We start from the raw sequence: 23976 nt of genomic DNA, 5'->3' as shown, positions 1-23976 counted from the left end.
TATTCTTACATATAAGGGAAGTAGCATTTTATAGATATGAAAAGAGATTACATTTTTATCTGTAAAATACTTTCCAAGAAGAATGGTTCCATATCATTCAGCTAAATGAAAAGCAGTTGTGAATGTATAATTATGATTTGGCTCATGTTTTATCTGCATGTAGTCTTGTTAGTAAATAAGATCAGGTATGAGGAAAGGAATGATATTTTATAATGTACCAGGAAGTAAACTGGTATTGCATTAGGGCCCTCATGTAGGAACCTGGATTTGTTATTACAGTAGTCCTTTGTGCAACTGTATATGACAAAAGATCTGTCCTCTTTTCTGATAGGAGCCCTTGGGCAAAGGTAGCTTTTGATGTTGTCCTAAATGGTTTTGGGTATGAGTTCATATATGGGGAGGCTACCTTGGCTCAGACACTTTAACTGCTTGGTATCGGTGTAGATAGAATGAAGTAGCCACCCCATTTTCATCCAAGTTAAACAAGGTTATACTGCAGCTTATTATGACTCCTTCTAAGATAAGAGGTTTGATTTAATACCAACTCTAAACGGGTTTCAGTGATATTTACTCTACAAGTACATTAGATTAAGTAATAGAAATTAATGAAGTAGAACACTAAATATGTAAATGAAACCTTTATTTAATGTTTAACTTTACAATGGTGTTGGTGACAATGCTTTTTTAACACATTAATATATCCTCTTTACCAGGAATTCCATTAACTCTCAACTTCTTACTATCTTGAGTCTTCTGAGCATCATATCTGCATTTTGCATCTTTGGGAGTAATACCCCTACAACCAATGGTAAGTATAGTAAATAGAGATGTTTTATATTCTGTGTTTTGCAACTTATGTGACAATTAAGTGTATCTTAGATATATTACGTATATGAAAACAAAACAACGCAAAAGCATGAAGCTAAATTTGAGTGTCCAGTACTTAATAATAAAAAAAAAAAAGTACCATTAAATATATAATGTACTTGTCTTTTCTTCTCAGGCATATTGTTGAAAATGGACATATTGTTATCTTTTTAATGGCTTGTTCCCTGTGAGAGTATACATTAAGGATTAAATTGTGGCTGAAGTGCATTCACCTCTCTGTCCAAACATTCCTTTCTTGCTTGTGCAGTTGCTCTGCCTCTATTAGGATCTTGTTTATCCATTCATGCAAATATTTTTTGTATGATAGAGATGATACTGTACCAGTCAGGAGGCATAAGGAGGCACAATCCTACCCCTAATGAAATAGGAAAAGTGAAAGTAAAAAAAAAAAAAAAAATCTTAATAAAAATCTTACACTGCTATCTATAAATAAATGGTATAAAGCCACCTTATCTCACCTCATAGGCTAAACTAGTGAAATAACTGTTGATGACAGAATCAGTGCTGCATGTGCAATTATGTATACATACCAGCATTGGTCTCTGTTCATTAGTGTGTCTCACTCTTAATGAGTATATACTTGACAATATTTTATACTGCATGAACCATAATATATATTAAATATCACTGACACCTTGTAATAAAGTACTTGATAGTCCTCCTATTAATGCAACTATTATATGACTGACAGTGTAAGAATTAATCAAGGAAGGATAGCTTGTCTCAAAATTGGACCTAATTAGGGGCAGTATCTTTTTACTTCATACCCGAGATTTATGATAATTCCCGTCACTGATCTGAAGCCAGCATAAGCTGCAAGGTGACTTTTAGAGATGTTTTATTGGGAAATAATGTGTCTAATAAACTTCTGAATATGTTACTTTACTATAGAGAAATTGTGCATGATATTTGTATGGATTATTTTGAACTGGCTGAGAAGTATGTTGTGAAAGTTTCCACACTTATTACTTAATGAAGTAAGGTTTTTACATCTCACTAATTCCTCTCATTGTCTTCAGTATAATATTGCATCTCATGTTGTCTTGCACATTATTTTAATGGGTATTACTCCTTGAAATTTATAGCTGCATGCCTTTTTAATTCCATTGGCCTTTCTTCAGAAAAGTTTTGTTTTTCCTTACCTTACAAATGTAGGAGTTAGCTAGTACTGTATCTAAATTCTTCATTCTTTTCACTGGTGAACCTTGAAACTCTCTTGTATCCACATTACAGTGATGTAGACCATTCAGGGAAGGAAATAAGCATATATAGTTGGAAACATATTATGTTTAAGGTCATGAAGTGTCAATTTTCAATTTGATTTCTTTGTAGTCTTTGGTCAGCACTCCTTTAGTGTAAAAACAAACAATATAATCAGGATATTTGCTAATTTCTGGAACATATTTCTGGGAATTCAGTATGCTACATATAAATTCGGTAGTTATGATTTCCCTTTCAGTGGTTAAGTTTGCTTACTTGTAAGCATTGGTTGTAAATAATTGCCTTGCCATCTAAAAATTTTTAAGTTACAGTTAATTTTAAGTATTTTATTGCTGGCAGTATTGTGTGGCTATGCTGATTTTGAGAATGTCCAGAAAAGCTTAGTTTTTTTTTTTTTTCATATTTTCAATACAAGAGATCCTTGTAGGTTATCCAATTGCTTGTATATATGAAGTTGTATATTAATTTGTATTAATTGTTTGTATATATGAAGTTGTATATTAATTTGTATTGAGCTATAGTCATTTAGAAAAAAAAAATCATAATGAATTGGCAGGATTAGATATTAAAAAAAAAAGGAGAAAAATATTGGGCATGGCAGGGAATTGGATAAGAAGTTAAACAATTATTGTAGGTTATGAAGGAAAGCAGAGTGAAAGGCTAATTCACTAGTTTAATCTAAGAGGAAGGGAAGCAAGTCAGGATGTGTTCCACTTTGAAAGTTCAATAGTGAATAATTTTTCAGTTTGAGGAGTTAGGAGAAATTCACAGCACATATGGATTTAGTCAGAGAGTGATTATGAAGTTGAAGCCATATGGTAGAAAATTCAGTGCTCAGGAGTGTGGGACTAATAACTAGTAAAATTGTTGCACTGGTAGATGGTAGATCCAGCTCTAGATTGGAAATGATACAAAAAGCAGGAAAGAATTTGGGAGACGATTGTTTTTAGAAGTAGCCTTGGGATACTTATGTTTCATTAAAGAAAAAGGTGGGAGTTGATAAAGAAGTTACATTTTACACATTGCATATTGGGACACAATGAATGTGCATATTCTTTTCCTTTTCCTTTGATTCTCATCAACATCACATTATATCATTCCTTCTTCCAATCCCTTCCCAAACTCATTTCCATTCATGGAGTCAATCACTTTAAAACCTTTCATGTGTCTTGAACTTCTACTATAATATTGCTATCCTTCCTAATAGTTTCTGCAATCTCTTTCCTCTTTCCAGCTGCACTGTTTCCATTTCCATTAATTGTGGTCATTTTCAGTACTTTCTGTATGTACTTTATTGATTACTTCTTGATTAGAATGGAGCTGCCTCTTTGTCCATAACTTTGTTGTCTTCCTGTACAGGGACAACTGGCAGCTGGCTGGTTAGCATACTGCTTTTGCAGAGGTACTCACATCACCAGATATTTCTTTAAGGGTTGTTAAAAACAAACTTCAATCTTACAGAAAACAGCCCTGAAAATAGGAGTTTACTATGAAAGAACTAAGGAATAAATAAAAAAATTTTAATGACAAATGGATATTGACAATTATGCATTTTACAGGTCTGCTTCCTATTGTGTCTGGTCGTCTCAGTTGGATTAACTTAATTGGCTGCCTAATGATGAAATTTGTTGTAACTGTGCTGGCTTCATCATTGCTTCCTTGGCTTAATGGTATGTATATGTTCCCCCTAACTTCCACCTAATTCTTTTTCACATACATGCATTGAAAATATCTCTAATGCAAACAAAAGCTGAGTTAGACACTGCCTTGTGGTTGCTATCAACTATGTAAACACAGATCTTGGCATTGGTAGTGAATAATTTCTCAAATGACTAGGACAACATAAGAACTATCAATGTTTAATGGAGGAGGGAAGCCAGCCAAGGGCAACAAAATATTAGAAAAAGGCCCACTTGAGTGCTGGTTCCCTTAAAGAGAAATGAAGAGTTAGCCAAAATTAAGGAACAAATATCTTGAAACCTCCCTCTTTAAAGAAGTCAAGTCATAGGAAGACAGAAATACAGAAGCAGGCAGGGAGTTACAGAGTTTACTAGAGAAAGGTATGAATAATTGAGAATACTGGTTAACTCTTGCATTACAGAGTTTACTAGAGAAAGGTATGAATAATTGAGAGTACTGGTTAATGCTTGCATTAGAGAGTTGAACAGAATAGGGATGAGAAGAAGAAAGCCTTGTGCAACGAGGCTGCAGGAGGAGGGAAGGCATGCAGTTAGCAAGATCAGTAGAACAGTTAGATAGAAAGGGATGTAACATTTCAGCGGTGAGAAAGCTTTAGATAGTTAGTCAGAGGGGAGTTGATGAGATGAAAAGCTTTCGATTCCACCTTATCTAATAAAATTGCATGAGTGGGAAGCCCCCCTCCCCCCAAAAAACATGCAAAGAGTACACCATACAGGGGCGGATAAGGCCCTTGTACAGAGTTAGCAATTGGAGGCAAGAAAACTGGCAGAGATACCTCAGAATGCCCAACTTCATAGAAGCTGTTTTAGCAAGAGATGATATGTGAAGTTTCCAGTTAAGATTACTAAGGACAGACCAAGGATATTCTGTGTGGAAGAGGGAGACAGTTGAGTGTCACTGAAGAGGGGATAGTTGTTTGAAAGGTTGTGTTGAGTTGATAGATTGAGGAATTGAGTTTTTGAGGCACTAAAAACTACTTAGAAAGATCAGAAGTCAGGAGTTATGTGGCATCCTTGCATGATCTGTTGACTTCCTGAAGGTTTGGTAATCTCTGGAAGGATATGGAAAGATGTAGGGTGGTATCATCAGCATAGGAGTTGATAAGGCAAGAAGTTTGGTTAAGATCATTAATGAATAATAGAAAGAGTGGGTGACAGGACAGAATTCTGAGAAAAACCACCATTAATAGATTTAGGAGAACAGTGGCCATGTACCACAGCAGCAATAGAATGGTCGGAAATGAAACTTAAGATAAAGGTGCAGAGAGAGGATAGAAACTGTAGTAGGGCAAACAGTTTGGAAATCAAAGCTTTGTGCCAGACTCTTTCAAAAGCTTTTGATATGTCTAACGCAACAGCAAAAGTTTCATTGAAATCTCTAAAAGAAGATGACCAAGACTTAGTAAGGGACACCAGAAGATCACCAGTAGAGTGACCTTGACGGAAGCCATACTGGCAAATGGATACAAGATTGTGAAGTGACATGTTTAAGAATCTTCCTATTGAGGATAAATTAAAAGAACTTTAGACAAGCAAGAGATTAAAGCTATAGAATGGTAGTTCGAGGGATTAGAACAGTCACCCTTTTTAGGAACAGGCTGAATGTAGGCAAAGTTCCAGCAAGACTGAATGTAGGCAAGAAGGAAAGGTAGAAGTCGATAGACATAGTTGAAAGAGTTTGGCCCGGCAAGGTGCAAGAAACAAGGGACCCCATCAGGTCCATAAGGCTTCTCAGGATTTGAGCCTGCCTAGTGGTTCAACATTATTCAATCAAGGGGCAAAAAAAATGCCTACTGATGCACACAGGATAGAACATAAAAAAAGTAAATAGATTGATAAGAAAAAAGAATGAAAAATTAATGATTAATAAATAAATTCCTGAAAATGTCCAACTTATCCTTTATCCAGCTTATTTGGGTCTGATTTAACCAGTGTGTACTGTATTTATCTTTTTTATTTGACTATTTTTCAACAAACTAACATTTTGATTTTATATGTTGAGGTTGAGTTCAAAATTTTAAGGACAGTTTCACCAAGGCCAGATACATTTTAAGACCATCTGCTGTAGAGCAAATCCAACAATCTAGTCAGTTGTGCCCTCACTCTTTGGTGTTGGATACTAGAGGTCATAAGAGGAAGTTACAGTACAGTCGCGGCAAAAAAAAATTGTAACATTCACTCGATATGGTTAATAAAAGACAAATATTTCACTTGCATGTATTTATTGTGATTATATCCTCAAAGTTAGTACTTAGACATATTGCCTTTGTTCTTTATCACCATCTGAAGTCTTTTGGGCATTGATTCGGTGAGCTTGGCAAAGTAGGAGACGTCCATATTGATCCATAACCCCTTCAGTGCCTCCTGCAGGTCTTTGATGTTGGTTGGTTTGGATGCTTGTACCTTGTTTTTCGTAACATTCCAAGCATTCTCGATGGGGTTCAGATCTGGCGAATCACCTGGCCAGTCTAACACTTCAATTTCTTTGTCTGCGAGGAACTATTTGACTTGTGACTTGTGTGCAGGGGCCCCATTATGCATGAAATAATTACACTCATGAATACTCCAAAAACATAGCAAATGTTCCTTCAAAACATCAGTGTAATTGATTGGTGTGGGGTTCTTTCATAACATAACATAACATAACATAACATAATAGGATAACAAAGGGCCACCAGGGGATATGAACCCCATCATAACATAACATAACATAACATAAATAATAGGATAACAAAGGGCCACCAGGGCCCATCTAGGTTATCCTGTATCAGTCGCACAGCGACCTCGTCATCAGTACTTAAAGATACACTTACAAGTACACAATACATTATATACTAATTCTAAATATTTGGCCCATTAACAGGGCTAAGTCCTGCAGCGAAATCCTCTACAATCTGTGATCCCCATACATGGGGATCATGTCTTGTTTAACTATAGTAAATTTCTTATAAAAACTATCATGCAGTGCTATACATAATTATAAATCTAATAAATTTAAGTGCTTATCTAATCTGTTTTTAAACATTGTCAAACTAGTGCTATTTACAACCCTCTCTGGCAATGCATTCCAGAAGTCTACCACCCTATGACTAAAGAAATATTTTCTTATATCTAACCTGCAGCCTTGCTTTCTAATCTTCCTGCCATGATTTCTAGTCCTATTTCCTCCTCTAAGGTAAAGAAAGATCTCACATCTATGTAGTTTGTATCTGAGAACATTTTAAATAACTCTATCATATCCCTCTTATACATCTCCTCTCAAATGAAAACATGTTTAATTCCTTTAATCTATCTCTATACTCCAGGCGCTTTAATGCTGGTATCATCCTAGTTGCTCTTCTCTGAACTGCTTCTAACATGTTGATATCCTGCCTATAATGGGGTGACCAGGCCTGTATGCAATACTCTAAATGGGGCCTAACATAGGAATTATATAAGCTACGCACCACTTCCTTACTTTTATAACTAACATTTCTATTTATAAAACCCAGGATCCTATTTGCCCTATTTCTTGCTTCTAAACATTGCTTTGAAAATTTCATAGTCCTGTCTATCACTACTCCTAAATCCTTTCCTTCCTCTACTGCCTCTAGCCAACATCCCTCCATCTCATAGCTAAAGTTTGTGTTGTCTTTACCTAAATGCATAACCTGACACTTTTAGAATTAAACTCCATCTGCCACCTGTCTGCCCATGCTATCAGCCTGTCCAGGTCTCGTTGTATTCTGTAATTGTCCTTTTCACCCTGTACTGCACATGCTATCTTAGTATCATCTGCAAACTTTGATACTTTGCTACTAATTCCTATATCTAAATCGTTAATGTACACCAAGAAAAGAAGAGGTCCTAGCACTGATCCTTGGGGTACCCCACTAACCACTTCCTTCCACTCAGACATTGCCCCATTTAATACTACTCTCTGTTTCCTATCAGAAAGCCATTCACTAATCCAATCAACTAACCTACCCCCTATCCCATGTAGTCTCAATTTGTACACTAGCCTCCTATGCGGTACCTTATCAAACGCCTTGCTAAAATCTAGATATATAACATCTATGCTATTTCCATCATCTAACTCCTTGGTAATATATTCTAAGATATCGAGCAAATTTGTAAGACAGGACCTCCCTGATCTAAAGCCATGTTGGGTATCTCTAATTAATCTATTCTCATTTAAATGCTCCCAAATACTACCCTTAATGATTTTCTCTAGTATCTTACATACTATACTAGTTAAACTGATCGGTCTATAATTATTCGCATCATCCTTCCTACCTTTTTTTAAATATTGGAGTAACATTAGCTAACTTCCAGTCCTGAGGTATCTCAGCAAACCTAAGTGATCTTTCAAAGATTAACTTAAGTGCTTCAGAAATACTGTCTACACCCTCCCTAAGTACTCTGGCATGTAGCTCATCAGGACCACTAGCTTTCCTATCGTCTAGTTCAAGAATAAATTTCCTAATAATTCCCGGTTTTATATCAATATTTTCTAAAGCTCTTAAACTACTCGTCGCACTGTTTGTAACAGGATTTCCTATTCTTTCCTAGTAAATACTGAAGAAAATTGTTCATTCAATAATTCTACTATGTCTTCATTTTGATCCACTACTACACCATCTTTTCTGAGTGGTCCAATCCTATCCTTATTTCTTTTATCACTGACCTTGTAATAACTATATAATTTTTGGGATCTTTACTCCCAGCTCTAGCTAGTTTTATCTCTGCCTGCCTTTTACTTTTTTATAACCTTACTCAAATCATCTCTGACCTGTCTGTACCTAATCAAATCTACATCTTCCCACTTTTCTGCAACTCTCTATATGCCCTCTTCTTCTCTCTGATCTGGCTACCTATCTCATGAGTCCACCATAATGGCTTCCTGTTTCTCTGCCTTATATCTTTGTAAGGGATACACTGCATCACTATACCCTTTACTACAACCTTAAAAATATCCCACATCTCCTGTGCAGTTTTATTTCCAAAACTATCTTCCCAGTTTACCTCTCCTAATAACTGACGTAACCTACCATAATTGCCTTTCTGATAGTTTGGGACTCTAGTCTTATTCACTATATTATCCCTACTGGAATTAATGATAAATCTAATTATATGATGGTCACTGTTTGCTAAAGTCTCTCCTACCTCAACTTCCTTTAAACAATGCTCAATATTTGTTAGTACTATGTCTAAAACCTTCCTCCCCTAGTAGGTTTATCTACCATCTGCACTAAATAGTTATCCTGAAAACTTTCCATAAACTTATTTTCACTAGCATCTCCTACCATCCTCTCCCAGTTTACTGACTTAAGATTAAAATCCCTAAGATAATTGTCTGACTAGTACACCCCTATTTATCTCATCTACCATAAGGTTGTCTACATCTGCTGACTGGTTAGGTGGTCTATAAAAGCTCCTACTCTAATAACCTTACTTTTGTTTACTCTAACATCCAGCCATAAGGACTCTACTCTGTTATCTACCTTAATACCATTAACCTGACTGGAAATGAAGGATTTTTACATAAATAACTACTCCTCCACCTATCCTACCAATTCTCTGGTGTAAATACATAATGTATCCATCTACTTCATATTCTTTCCTATTTTCCTAAACTTTTCCTCATTTACCCATGCCTCTGTGACACATACAACATCTAAGTCCTCCTCAACTATATAACTAGATAACTCGTCCTTCTTGTTCCTAAGACTCCTGGCATTTACATAAAAACATTTAAGTCCTGCTACCTTCCTAGATGCTGTCTCCTTATTTGGAATCCTAATCTTATTCTCTCCTATTTGCACCTGGAAATCTTTCCTAATCTTTTCACTATCTCTGTTTATCCTATCTAATTTATGTCTAACATCTTTCTTCTGGAATGCATTTGCTACCTCACCCCTACACTCCATCCCAACTCCCCTCCAGACATCCACTCAGCACATCCACACCCTTCCTACTCAGATGCACACCATCCCTAGCATACAAATCCCTTCGCCCATAGAACCTATCCCATACATCCACAAAGCTGACACCCACATCCTTACACATCCCTTTTACCCGATCATTCACACCAATGGCTCTAGACAACCATTCCTGCTAACATACACACGAGGCAAGATTCCTGACACTACACACCTCCTACCACTCTCCCTTATCTTGCCTAACATTTCCCGAAATCTTGCCACTAACTCCTCCGACCCACCTGCTCTGACATCGTTCCCACCTACGTGCAAAACTACTACACCCTCCTCTCCATCCCCCAACCCTCTTCTGCACCTCCTCACTCACTGCCTTCACACCTGCACCAGGCATACACACGTTCGTCCTCCTATCCCTGTCTTTCCCACAGAAAGTGCTATCTAAATACCTAACCTGAGAGTCACCCACCACACACACCTGAGGTGTGCTAGGCACAACCCTCCTCCTCCTCTCCTCTACCCCCTTCTCTCTCCTTTCACTCACCACAACCACTTCATTCACTCCACTCTCACTCTCCCTCCCCTCCAACAAACCGAACCTATTTTCACACTCAACAGGTTTAGTCCTATCCTCCCTAACTGCCTCCGCTTTCCTTCCCTCGCAACCTGCCATCTCTGCCCATCCTGACTACTATCTTTCCCAGTCTGGCTCGCCTGCTCCCTCTTCCCCACTCTGCTCTTCCCGACAGAGGGCCAAGCCACCCTGTCGCCCTCAGAAGGTCCAACCTTCGGCCTAACACTGATCTCCTGCCTAATTTTTCCACTGCCTCCCCAAGCCTCTTAACCTCCTCCTTCAACTCAAAGATGAGAACTTCGTTCGCACTTTTCCCCTCACTTAGCTTTCTCATTTCCTCTCGCAATTCTCGGTGCTCAAGAGAAAGAACTAAATTCTCGCTCTTGAGCCTACACACCATACACTCAGAAAAGTCAACGACCTTCCTGTCATGCCCACACATCTCACACACAACAAACTCTCCCAATCCCACCTCAACACTCTCTTTCACGCACTCAATCACACTCTGATATACCTCAGTAGCTACCGCCATACTAATTTACAATCTGTTAACTCACAAACAAATAAAAATACTTGGTGACGGTGACGGCGGGGTGGGGAACCGCGGTGATGGGGGCCTAAGTGAGGTCAACTAATCCTCTTTCAAGGTCAACTTGACGGTTACAAGCCTAGTCTCCTCGCTCTACCAAAATACTTTTAACTCACAAACACTGATTCTAACCACTATTTCACTCTAATCTAACACTTGCAGTACACACTTTCACTTCACTAACACTCAAAAGCACCACACACAGACACCAAGCACAAACACCACTCACTAACTATAAAAACAACAGCCAAAAACGGAGCGCACACACAACACGTCCACTCGCCACTGCCAAGCTCGAATCAATGCCCAAAAGACTTCAGATGGTGATAAAGAACAAAAGCAATATGTCTAAGTACTGTTCTTTAACTTTGAGGATATAATCACAATAAAATACATGCAAGTGAAATATTTGTCTTTTGTTAACCATATTGTGTGAATGTTACAATTTTTTTTGCCACGACTGTAATATATATGCATAATAAGTCCTCAATTGGCATTATCTATTGTTGATGTCTGTTATCCTTACATTTGCATATAGTAGAGGTTTGGTAACATCATTATTAAATATCTATGAAAACTATATAAATATAATTGCATATAGTATGTTTGTGAAGAGTAAAAAGTTATGACTTACAGCTTTACTGAAGGACAACAGTGAGAAGATGGGTCTTCCAGAAGTTGTAACAAGTGGATTACTGTGTACACCTGCTGTAATTGTGCCTTTTTTATTACTCTGCACAACAATCCCCACAGCCATATCAGCAATGGCTTTTCTGCTGACATTATTTTATCTTTTCATAGTAAGTGCAGTAATGTGCATGTATTGAGTTAATATAATATATTTAGTGATGAGTGATAGAAGGATCTTATATGTTAGATGATGGATCTTTTGCCATAGCCATCCCCCATCTAACTCCTCCTGATGTAAGTTCCTGGAGGCATCAGAGAAATAAATAACATTCACAGGTCTGTGATAGTTGGTGATTTGACATATTGCTGCTGGCTGACTTGTCCTGTGTCCATTGTCTCATCCTGTGATAACCATACCATCTTTTGTACTCCTTAAAGTCTCAGGCACTTGTCATAAAGCCAAAATCTGTAAAGATAGTGATGTCTGCTTCTTTATCATTACATATAAAAAAGATAACTGAAAACCAGTCCAGCATCGGATGAGTGTAACTGTAACAAACAAAATTGAATACAGTGCTTACTCCAGTTTTGCGAGAAATGGGGCAGCATTGTGAGTCGCAAATTTGGAAATCGCAAAACTGGAAGTATTATTCCTATGGGAAAAATTGAATATGGTGGACCCCTCGTCCATAGTCGCCTAATTTTTCAATATTTTCCTAATATTTTGCCCACATTTATATCACATATATATTGAGCCAAGAATCTTTCCATATGAATGATCACAGTGTTTGTAAAATGGCTACGAGAATCAAAAATCTGTCCACCATAGGTTTTTACAGCTTTTTCAATTTTCTCACTGTTTTTAAACACCATTCTCACAGTTGATTCTCCCACACCAAACTCTGGAAATATCACTGTTCCTTTTCATCTTAATTATCTTCATCTTCTGCTCCAAAGTTAGCCTAATGTTTTTCTTGGTTGGTGGCACCATGTCACACAAAGTCGAGCACAAGGATTCCTCCAAATTTGCAGAGAGAACTCCGTGGAGGTGTACGTAAACAAATGGAAGGCGGGAGGGAGTGGGGCAGTGTTGCCAGATGAGCTTCGTTGAATTACCACCAGATTTTTATGAAAACTAGCCAAAAACCACCAAACTATGATAAATATAATATAAATATGATAATAATATAGTATAATATGATAAATATGAATAAATTAATAAAATATTGCCTATATAATACAGTAATATATAATTAGCGGGAACGCTCTCTCTCCCGCCACCACTCGCAATACTGGGAGAAAGGAGCAAGATAGGGAAATTTAAAAAATGGCAATTTTTGGTCCTTGGTCACAAAATTGGCATATCGCAAAATTGGAGTAAGCACTGTATAATTAGAAATTTGGAATTGGCTGTAAAAAATATGGTGTGTGTGTGTGTGTGTGTGTGTGTGTGTGTGTGTGTGTGTGTGTGTGTGTGTGTGTGTGTGTGTGTGTACTTTCCTAGTTTACCTAGTTGTATTGTACAGGGTTTGAGCGGGGTTCATAGTGTCCTGTCTCCGTGTCTCCATTTATCCAATTTTTCTTTAAAGTTAGGCACATTATGTGCTGTAACAACTTCCACTTTTCCACCGTCCTATTTGGAAAATTGTATTTTCCAGTTTACTTCACACTCTGCCTCATCCTAATCTTCTTTACATGTCCTCTTGTCCTAGCTGCTTCTGTCACCAGCACCAGGTCTATTTTTTGAATGCCATTTACTCTTTTATACATTGTCATCAGGTCTCCTCATTCTCTTCTATCTTGTAAGGTTGGCAGTCCCATTTCCTTCAGCTTTTCTTCATATGTTAGGTCCTTTAGTTCTTTGTAGCTATCTTCTGGATTCATTCTAATTTTATTCTTTTTAGAGTTTGGTTATCACACCACTGCTGCATATTCCAGCTTAGGACGTATCATGCTCGTGATAATTTTTTTCACCATATCTTTGTCCATGAATTGAAGTGCCACACTAATATTAGTCAAGATTTTATATGGTAATCCAAATACCTTACTTATGTGTTCATCGGGGTTCAGATTTTCCTGTATAATCACTCCCAGATCTTTTTCCTCTTTAGTCTTCATTATTTGTTCCTCTCCCATCAGATAGTTCCATACCAGTCTTCTCTTACTCTTCCCTAATTCCATATGAGGCGTTCAGAATAATAGTGACATAAGAGCCACCCCAGCCAATTTTGAGGTTTGTATAGCATTTTCTTTAATTAGCCTCCACCTTTCTGAATCTGCAACGTCCAAGTCAAAATTTGGCCTGCAACATGGTAAAAATTGCCATTCTTTGGAGGGGTACGCATGGCTGTGCAGCCGGAGAGGGGGGGGGAACTTGCGCTCACTCAATAACGACATATTTACTTGAGCAGGCAATGAGAATCCTGCATTTCCACCCTGGCGTGGCTCAGCACTATCTTCTTCCTATTGTGAAGCATTATGGCTATAAGGGTAAAATTCCACTAGTAGTGAAGGTATTAATCAACTGTATCGGCATCACATTAAAGTGACCGCACAGTAACTTTTAGGTTCCTATTCTAAAACGCTTCCACGACACATTTCCACTATTTGAAAAAATTCCTAGTTAGAGGTATATGGGTTTTTCAAGGTGCTTTAATGGTTATAGTGACAAATCAATGTGAGTTCTGCATTATTAAAAGAAAATACAGCGGTGCCTTGGAATACTAACTTAATCCGCAGTTGACTCATGACCGAGGTCAGGGTCGGACGTGGGTCAGGTCCGGCTGTGACTAAACTAGTTGTGGACATGTGGTCCTTTTTAGATTTCACTGTGATTTCAGTGAACCCTGTGTGGCGGATGAGCTGTGGCTCATCACGCAACACCTTTAAGTGCACCATGGCTACAGCACTGATACCAGAGGAGGATGTTGTGGACAATGAAGGCATGAATCAGAGTGATGTGTGCGAAGATGATCACATGGAAGCCGACTTTCAGCTGTGGGAGAAGAAAAGGAAAAGAAACAGGTGGCATAGCCAGCGAGAGGCTGATTCTAGTGGTGATGACCAAGGAGACAGAGACAATAAGGTTAGAAACAAAACACGTGCTTGTGAGTCTGCATCGGAATGTGGGAGTGGAGCACAACAAGCACCATGTGGGCCAGCCAGGAGCGGGGATGGCCAGCAGGTCCGTGAGCCGCCGGCCAAGCGCGAGAGCGGGCAGGCGCGATCACCGGCGTCACCCACCAACAGGGTCAGTTTGCTTTTTCCAACACTGGCTTAAACTTCCATGAGAAATTGCTATGGATGGTCAAGCTTGGCCATGCACGCAAGTCATTTCTACCGCTGTTGAAGGAGGGCAAACACAGACCATATGTAACAGTGGGCAGTCAAGGAGGCAGTGGAGGTGCTGACAACTACTGGCTTTGAGGGTGTGGTGCTCAAGATACCTGAAGAAAGGGAGCAGCTCACCAAGGTGATTATTTTTCAGTATCCGCTTATCCTTGAACCGGAATTCCTCCTTGACGACTCAAGGTTTTGTTTGGCCAAGAGACATGTTATCAGAGGAGAAACAAGAAATCAAGTCGTTGCTCTGATGAGAGGTGAGGTGCCAGAGAAAATCTTCATTAGTGGGGCTGAATACAGACGAGTGGTGCCCTATGTGGAGGTGCCTGTTATGTGTCTGTGTTGTTGTAGGTGGGGACACATGGCATGGAAATGCCAAGAGGATCCATGTTGCAGGTACTGTGTAAGGAAACATCAATTAACTGTGTGTGCTGATAAGATAAAAAATGGAACGTGAGTGATGCCCCGATGCTGCAACTGTGGAGGGGACCATAACGCAAGGTACCCATCATGTTCACAAAAGCCCGTTGTGGAACGTAGAGTCGACCAAGGAACAAGTGAGAGGGTGATGTCACGTGACCTGCCGACCCACGTGAGTACCCAGCTGCATACCAGAGGCGGCCCGCGCGGCAACGCCTGAACAGGTGGCGGGGAGGCTGCAGCGGCAGGTGTTTCACCACAACAAGGAGAACAGGCGCTTGGAGATGCAGCTGGGAGTGAGGTCTGGCCGGCCTTGCACGTAGGGGGAGGTCGTCGTCATCATTGGGGGAGGAGAGGTCACAGCCCGGCAGCGGCCACCCACGTGACCGGGCCGCCACCACAGCCTTCAAGTACCTTCTCTCACACAGCACCCTCTATCGAGTCTGCCACCCTCCCACTGTCCCCGGCCCCTCCCGCCCAGCCGCCAACACCCTCACCCACCAGGAGTGACCAGACAGGGACGTCGACTGCTGATAATTTTGGTGAGATACTCACATATATGAAGCATTTGGAAAAGAAAATTGACACAATAGATAGGAGAGTTAGTCAATATATTGAGAGGGAGAAGGATACAGTTCTGACTAATGTGACAAAGCTGGACAATATGAGTGAGGTCTCTACATAAAAGGAAACATGCATGAACGCTACCAGTGCTAAAACACATATATGTGAGATACTCACATATATGAAGCATTTGGAAAAGAAAATTGACACAATAGATAGGAGAGTTAGTCAATATATTGAGAGGGAGAAAGATACAGTTCTGACTAATGTGTCAAAGCTGGACAATATGAGTGAGGTCTCTACACAAAAGGAAACATGCATGAACGCTACCAGTGCTAAAACACAACCATTGATCTCGGTTGGTGTTGAATCTCAAAACTCTTTTACAGAACTGGGAAAGGAGTGGTAGAGAACAAGACATGATGTTTGTAAAAAATTGGAGTGAAATTCAACGCTGTTTTGATGTTGCTAGAGAATTATTGGAGAATGTAACAAATGTAAATAAAACTGATGACTTACCACCAGTACATGGGTTAGTGTGAACTAAAGGTAATATCTTGGAACATCAATGGGGTTAGTAGTCGAATAGCAGATATACACTACTGTATCACTAAATATTCCACTGATGTACTTTTATTACAAGAAACTTTAGATAGGGGAGACTCGTGGTTAAAAATTAATGGTTATGAGTGTTATCATCTGTCAGCTGGGGATGGGGTTAGGGGACTCAGCACATATGTGAAAAAGTCCTTGCTGTCAGAGTTTGTTGGGCGGCCAGTAAGGGAGGAGGGAATTGAAAGCTTAGTTGTAAAAGTTTACATTAAGGATGCAGTGTTGAATGTTGCTAATTTATATGTGACTAAAAATTGCTTTAACGTGGCTTACCTTCCAGATTGTATTTTTAGTGAGGTAACACTCTTAGTGGGGAATTTAAATGCTAAACATAGTGAACTAGGAGATTTAAATGGTAATAGTAATTGTGCTGCTTTTTATCAGCTTCTTCATGATTATGATGTACGTTTATTGGGGGATTGCAGTGCTATTTATATTAAGGGTGGGAGGTTTGATTATGCATGTATTTTCAATGGGTAAGGTTTAACTGGTCAGTGTCACCTTCAGTCTGATCGTTTTAGTGATCATTTTGCTCTTGCTGTCACTCTACCTGTTGAGAAAAGACATCCAATAAGTAGAAGGAAGAGAATAATAGTGCCTAAGTCACCCGATAATGTTATGCGATTTGTACGGAACATTACAAGTTGGTATAGTAATTATACTCCTACTGATCTAGATGCCTTTTATGAAGACTTACTGAGTAAAGTAGAACTTTTATACACTGATGAGAGGACAACCTGCCACAGGATGGCTCACAAAATGAATGAAACTTATACTGATGATGCAATAGTTAAGAAATGGGGAAGGTTACTGAGGGTGGCACATAAGAAATGGATACAAGGTAAAAGTGATGCAACGAAGGCAGTACTTCTAGAAACGGCTAAAATATGTGGCACTGTCCGTAAAGAAAAGAGAGGGAAAAATTGGGAACATTTTGTCAACTGCATTGGAAGAAGCAAAAATACTCATGAAATTTGGAAACAGGTAAATAAAGTACATGGTAAAGGACAACAAGCTGTAATGCATCCCGACCCTGGTGCTGTTGCCAACCAGATGGCAGATCAGTGGGCCCAAGCATCAACCACTGATACCTTGCCAGCAGATATAAAGGAGGGAGTCAGTAGCTGGGAGGGAGTGAGGCGAGAATTAATTATCTCTGCCTTGAATATGGGTGGACCGACCAGCAGTAAAATAACTCAAGAAGAACTTCTACTTGCTATTAAACATGTAGGCAAATCCACCGCACCGGGAGAGGATGGCGTCACTTACGATGTCCTCAACTGCCTTGCATCCACATCGAGGACGGTCCGCTCCTTGACTTGTTCAATATGAGCTACAGGGAGGACAGGTTACCTAGAGCATGGAAAAAGGCCATTATTATACCTATCCCCAAGGCCGGTGGTGGATTTAGGCCTGTGTCCTTAACTTCTTGCTTTAGCAAGATGATGGAAAGAATTGTGCTTGGGACGATTGACGATTGCCTACATCCCTCACTCTATGGTTTTATGAAGGACAAGGGAACGACAGGGCCACTTATCAATTGTCTAAGTAATGATTCGGATTACTGTACAGTAGAATCTCGAATCTCGATCATAATTGGGACCAAAAATACTTATCGAGATTCAAAATATCGAGATGCGAAGTTACCTTTTTATAGAGAAAAATGTAATTGGGACCAAAGCTTTGGCAACTAACCTATATTAACTATGTTAACCTTGAATCTTACACCTAAAGTATTTACCACATAATACATTACAGTTCATATAATAAAACTAATGAAATGTTACAATAAAACAACATATATTTACCTTGAAATAAAGTTTAGGTGGTTGATGTCGACTCAGTGTAAATCAGGGTTTGGCTACTGGGACTTCCCACCTTCACTGCCTAGTCTTGTCATGGTCTTTCGTACATTCTCTCCACTGCAACCAATACCGTCAGTTTCTGCATCAAATCCTACAAATGGCGGTTCTTCTGGCAGTTCAGTGTCCAAAGCTTCAAGGTCTATTGGTCCTTCATCTTCCGTGATGTTCTCGATGACCTCGGTGACTCGCTGCTGCATCTTGAACAAATTCGTTATGGTGGGCTGTTTTTGTTCACTGAGTTTATAGTTGTAAATGCCCATAATTTTCCTGTTGAGATGATCAAAAGCCTCCTGAAGTTTCATTCTCCACTTTTCCCTCCACAATATCCTTGGTCTTTGCCACAAGCCCTACTGCCTCAGACAATTGCTGCACACTTAAGAAGGGAGGGTCTGGCATGGTTGCAGGCTCTTCTGGCTCGTCCTCCACATCTTTAATTAAATTTTCAATTGCTTCACTTGCATCAACCTTTTCTCCTAATAATTCTTTCATCACATCATTCTCATTAACATCACAGAATCCAGGGGCAGGAACAGTTGTTATAGATGTCACAGCGTCAGCAAGTAGATCAGCCTGTCGTTGAATTTGTGAGGCATCATAAGAGACTGTTTTATTCTCGGCTAGCAGATTTTCCCAGGCATGCCTGATAGTTGCATCTGATATGTTATTCCAGGCTTTCACCATTAAATCCACTGCATTGTGAATGTTGTAGCATTTCCAGAATTGCCTCACAGAAACAGCTTCCTTTGACGAAACGTCTTCCTCACTGGTGACCTGGGGCTTGGCGGTGGCTCGCGTAGCGGTGGCCTGGCTGGAGGTAGCTGGCATCTCACCATCACTTTCACTCTCACTTGTAGAGTTTTCAATCTCGATCAGCTCATCATTACTATCTGTTTCATGTCGCATTTTATCATGGAGGTACTTGTAGTATAACAGCTTTACATTGGCTATTATTTCCTGGTCCAAAGGTTGTAATATGGAAGTGGTGTTTGGGGGTAAGAACACGACCTGAACACATGGATGCCGCCCTATGAGAAATTTTGCATGGCCAGGTGCATTATCTAGAAAGAGAAGGATTTTGAAATCCAAGTTTAGTTCTTCACACTTTTTCTTTGCATCTGGGACAAAGTATTTATCAAACCACTCGACAGAAAGTGCTGAGGTCATATAGGCTGAGGCTGTAGTCTCCCAATAAACATTCAGTTGTTGCATGTTTGCATGTTTATAAGGTCTGGGTCTCTTGTACTTGTGTATAACAAGAGGTTTCATCTTGTGGCTGCCAGAAGAATTGCAAGTAAAAAGAAGGCTGATACGTTCTTTGGACACTTTTACTCCTGGTGCTTGTTTTTCATTTTTAGAAATGAAGGTGGCTTTGGGAGAACGCTTCCAGAAAAGGCCTGTCTCATCGCAATTATATATCTGGTCTTTGCAATAGCCTCCTTCTTCTATGATTTGCTTGGCAATTGCAGGATAATTAGCAGCACTATCACTGTCAGCAGAAGATATCTCACCTTGATACTGTGCATATTTAATGCCACACCGCTTCTTAAATTTTTGCAGCCACCCACAGAAGCATTAAATGGAGGAGGATTTTTTACTTGCCTTTTCTTGCAAACAGCCTGGTAGAATATCCTTGCCTGTTCACGCAGCTGAGGACCATTAATACTTGCTACCTCTCTTGCTCGTCGTTGAATCCACTTCACCAGATAATATTCCATTTCTGCCACTAGACGGTTACTTTCATTATAAATACACGTGATTCGGCGCTGTCTGAGTGAGTTTCCTGTGAATAATTTTTTTGCCAATGTCGCTGATTTCTTCACTTCATCCTTCTTGCTTTTTAATGTGGAAATAGTACTCTGAGGAATACCTGTAAGTTTTTGTATTTCGCTAACTCTGTGGCCTTTCTCCAGGAGTTGCAACACTTTATCCTTGTCCTCCGCAGTGTATTTGTTAAGTTTTTTCCCTTCTGGGTTTTTTCACACTTTGTTGTCCTTTACTCCCATTCTCGCCCTTATCCACCTCTTGGGCCTTTCCAGTGGCCGTGGGAAACATGATGAATGGGATCCAGGTAGCCTTCACCCCAAGTAACAACCTTGACCACGCATGCCCGGGGTTTGAATGGCTGGGGGGTGGGGGCCACGGGTGACTGGTACACACTACACTCCACAAGTTGCCGCTACGTGGGAGAGCAATCGAAACAATCGCATCGCCATGCGCCATGTTTGTTTTGATACAATAAAATGAAAAATAGCGATTGAGATTCGTGTAATGTGATCGAGATATGTGAATCGTGGGTTTTTGACAGTGCAATCAAGATGTAAAATATAGAGATGAGATCGAGATTCGAGATTCTACTGTAGGACTTTTATCGATCTGAAGGGGGCTTTTAATAGAGCAAATGGTGGGGTCATTATGTATGAACTTGCAAACATGGGAGTGACAGGACAGTTACTGCACTGGATTGGGGGTTACTTACATGACAGAAGAGCACGTGTATGCTATCACGAAGCCTCATCCTCAGAAATGCGGCTAGAATTAGGCACCCACAGGGAGGAGTTCTTAGCTCCACATTATTCAATGTACTTATGAATCGAGTGGCTAAAGAATAAACTGGAACAGGAGTGAATGCCACAATATATGCAGAGGACATCCTCTTTCAGAGTAAAAATATGAAGAGCATGCAAGAGGCTCTAAATAACTTCACAGTGCTAACACAGAAACTGGGGCTAGTAATCAATGAAAGTAAGACCAAGTTCATGTGTCATTCCAAAGGAAAACAGGATCTTCTTGTAAATGGCAAAACAATAGAGTGAAAAGTTATAAGTACTTGGGTGTGTATGTGGGGTACACAGCAGAGAGTAAGGAGGCTGAGGTAAATCACTTGACGACACAAAGTCGTGCGAGATTGAAACCAATAAAAGCACTGGCGTGGAGTGGGAGGGGCGTCGGGGTGCCTATTCTTAGGATGTTGTATCAGAGCATAATAAGATCCTTGATTGAGTATGCTTGCCCTGCTCTCTCATGTTTTGATAGCAAGAGGATTACTAAATTGGAAAGGCTTCAAAATGAGGCAATGCGGATCATTCTTAATTGTCCAAAGAATGCCATGATTTATGCCATGAGATGTGAACGTAGTCTCCCAAGCATAAGTAACATCATACGCGAGGTAAGTACTGTAGGTGCTGTGAGGCACCTTAGGACACAAACAGACCCAAGCTTATGTGGCAGAATTACCCCCAGCTGGGGCACGGGAGGGTCAAACGGGCAGAGGAAAAGCTATCTACGGAAACTCCCTTGTAACTTTCATGTCTATGGTATTAGTGACACTGATCTCAGTCCAGTTAAAAGTGTGAAATGTGCACCATGGGAAGAGGATAGGATTAATGTCACCATAAAGGAGCTACCATATAAAAAACACAGCTACGTGGTAGGAGAGTTGAAAGGACAGTATGAGGCAAGCATCAATGAGCTGGAAGAGAGCGGACTGACTCATGTCTACTGTGACAGGTTGGTGAGGGACGACGGAAAGGCTGGCTGTGGTCTACTTCCGAGACATGTCACAGACAATGGAGGGCACGTAGACACGGAGCAGTACTATAGAGTGAGCGGCGTGTCCTCCACTCAGGCAGAGCTGTGTGCCTTGTACTTGGCTCTCATCCTGCTACAGGGAGGAGTGGGGGATGTATGGATCTTTAGTGACAGTCGGGAATCACTAAACCCATTCTGAAAAGCCTGGTCAATATCTGTAGTGTTAATAAGAAAACTGGCAATGTCGCGGCGTGTTGTGTTCATGTGGGTGCCTTCTCATGTCGGCATTCAGGGCAATGAAAGAGCAGACAAACTGGCTAAGGAAGGAGCATTGAAAAGCTCTGTTGATCTGCAATGTGCTAATACTCTTTGCCAAATCAGAAACAAAATTAGAGAAGCAAACATTGAAAAGGAAAGAAGTGAGGTTGTTGCACAGTGTGAAAAAAGTGAATCTTTAAGACATTTACACACGGGTGGCAAGTGAAACAAATTTCACCTAGGGTAAATATCCCGTGCCGTGGAAAGACAGTGTATGTACCAGGCTCAGAATGGGTTACAAATACTGCTGGCAGTTGGGTGTGGAAACTAGTGACGTAAACAAACAGTGCCGGTTGTGTGCTGAGCCAAACAGCCACACGCTACACCATTACATGCTTCAGTGTCCCGCACTGTCACAGGCCAGGCATCCCTCACTTACCTCTGTGACAGACCAAGTTATTTATATGTTTAATAACAATGAAATCACAGAGCTACTACATAGCTGCAAATATATCAAGAACATTTGCCACTAAGTATGGAACTGAAAATAGGGTATTTATACAAACTAATATGTATTTTTATTTGTTACTATAATCTGGGCTATGCTACGTTATATACATACTTTTTATTTATCTTAATTTATAATTATTAATTTCAAGTAGAGAATGTACATAATTATTAGGATTAGGTTTTGTAATAAGGAATATTTTACTTATGTATATATATTACTTATTTCAATAAATGTATGATATATCATATCATATCAACTTAATCCATTCAAAATTTTGTTTTTACTCCAAAGCATCAAAATACATGTATTCTTATGAAAGAAATTATAATTCATTCCAAACCACCTCCCAAGACCAAAAAAATTCAATTTTTCACCTAATTTCTTACATTTTGCATACTATTTACAAGGCCCCACCTGCAAGAGGGGGAATAACCCTCAAAGTTGCTGGTTTTGAGTTACGGGTGGAAACTCGTTGATAAGGGGTGTAGAATTCTTGTGGAAGTGTCAGCATCACAATACTCGACCTTCCTGATGGCAAAATTAAGGCTCAAAGTTGGGGAACTTGGTGAAAAAATATCCGAAATCCCTGCAAAAGAGGGACAAGCCTCACACATGGGTGGATGTGATGAATCAATCAGCACAGAGGATTTTGCCATGCCCCCACAGCCAGCCAATCACGCGTGCTGCTCTTCCGCCCACTGCCTCCTATGCCACCTTCACATAAACAGACCAGCTGATGACATCCTGGACTACTAGCAGCAGTGGGAGAACCAAAATAAAGTGTCACAGAAATTCCATCACTGTGACCACCAACCTTGTGCATGGGTGGAGGGATGGAAATAAATCCCCCAATCAACCCTCTTTATTCAGTTGGATGGGGATTTATTTGGCTGGTAAATCCCCAATCAACCTTTATTTGGTTGGATGGGGATTTATTTGGCTGGTAAATCTGCTACGGGCATTATCTGGAAAAAAAGAGGAGTTCCTAATGATGAACTTAACTGTCTCAAGCCAGTATACAGGATGAGAATCAACCATAGAATGCTTACAATCAGTAATACAATAAAATAAATATTTTATAAGGTATTCGGGATAGGGGGGTAAACAAAATGTACTGGTATGGTCATAAAAATTATGTAATAAAAATCATATAGTGAGAAAAAGCTATACCAGACCTTTCATTTCATATATAATAGTTATACATTGTGGCCGTTTTCATTACCGTAAGAATTGAAAAACTTTGAGTGCGATTTTCTCGAAAGTAGGGTCGTGAGGGTTATCCCCCTCTTGCGGGTGGGGCCTCATATACTACTACTACTATTATGCTATAACTATAAAAGATAGGAAAGTAAGCAA

General features: G+C 39.7%; 1 protein-coding gene across 2 annotated transcripts in view; it reads left to right on the top strand.

Annotated features, from left to right (window-relative positions):
* Positions 1 to 23976, top strand: part of LOC123505474 — a 74253-nt gene that overhangs the window by 43780 nt on the left and 6497 nt on the right. The window contains exons 6-9 of one of the 2 annotated variants that reach the window (XM_045256812.1): positions 714 to 808; positions 3669 to 3779; positions 11527 to 11690; positions 14361 to 22256. In XM_045256812.1, the coding sequence (XP_045112747.1) occupies positions 714 to 808; positions 3669 to 3779; positions 11527 to 11690; positions 14361 to 14363 (373 nt within the window). In that variant the 3' untranslated portion in view covers positions 14364 to 22256. Of the gene's footprint in view, positions 1 to 713; positions 809 to 3668; positions 3780 to 11526; positions 11691 to 14360; positions 22257 to 23976 lie in introns of those variants that run through there. The other variant, XM_045256811.1, reaches the window with a different exon arrangement.

This window comes from Portunus trituberculatus, chromosome 18, assembly GCF_017591435.1.
Source record: "Portunus trituberculatus isolate SZX2019 chromosome 18, ASM1759143v1, whole genome shotgun sequence".
In the NCBI taxonomy this organism is placed as follows: Eukaryota; Metazoa; Arthropoda; class Malacostraca; order Decapoda; family Portunidae; genus Portunus; species Portunus trituberculatus.
The sequence above is the reverse complement of the archived record's forward strand: the minus strand, read 5'-3'. Positions and strand labels throughout refer to the sequence as shown.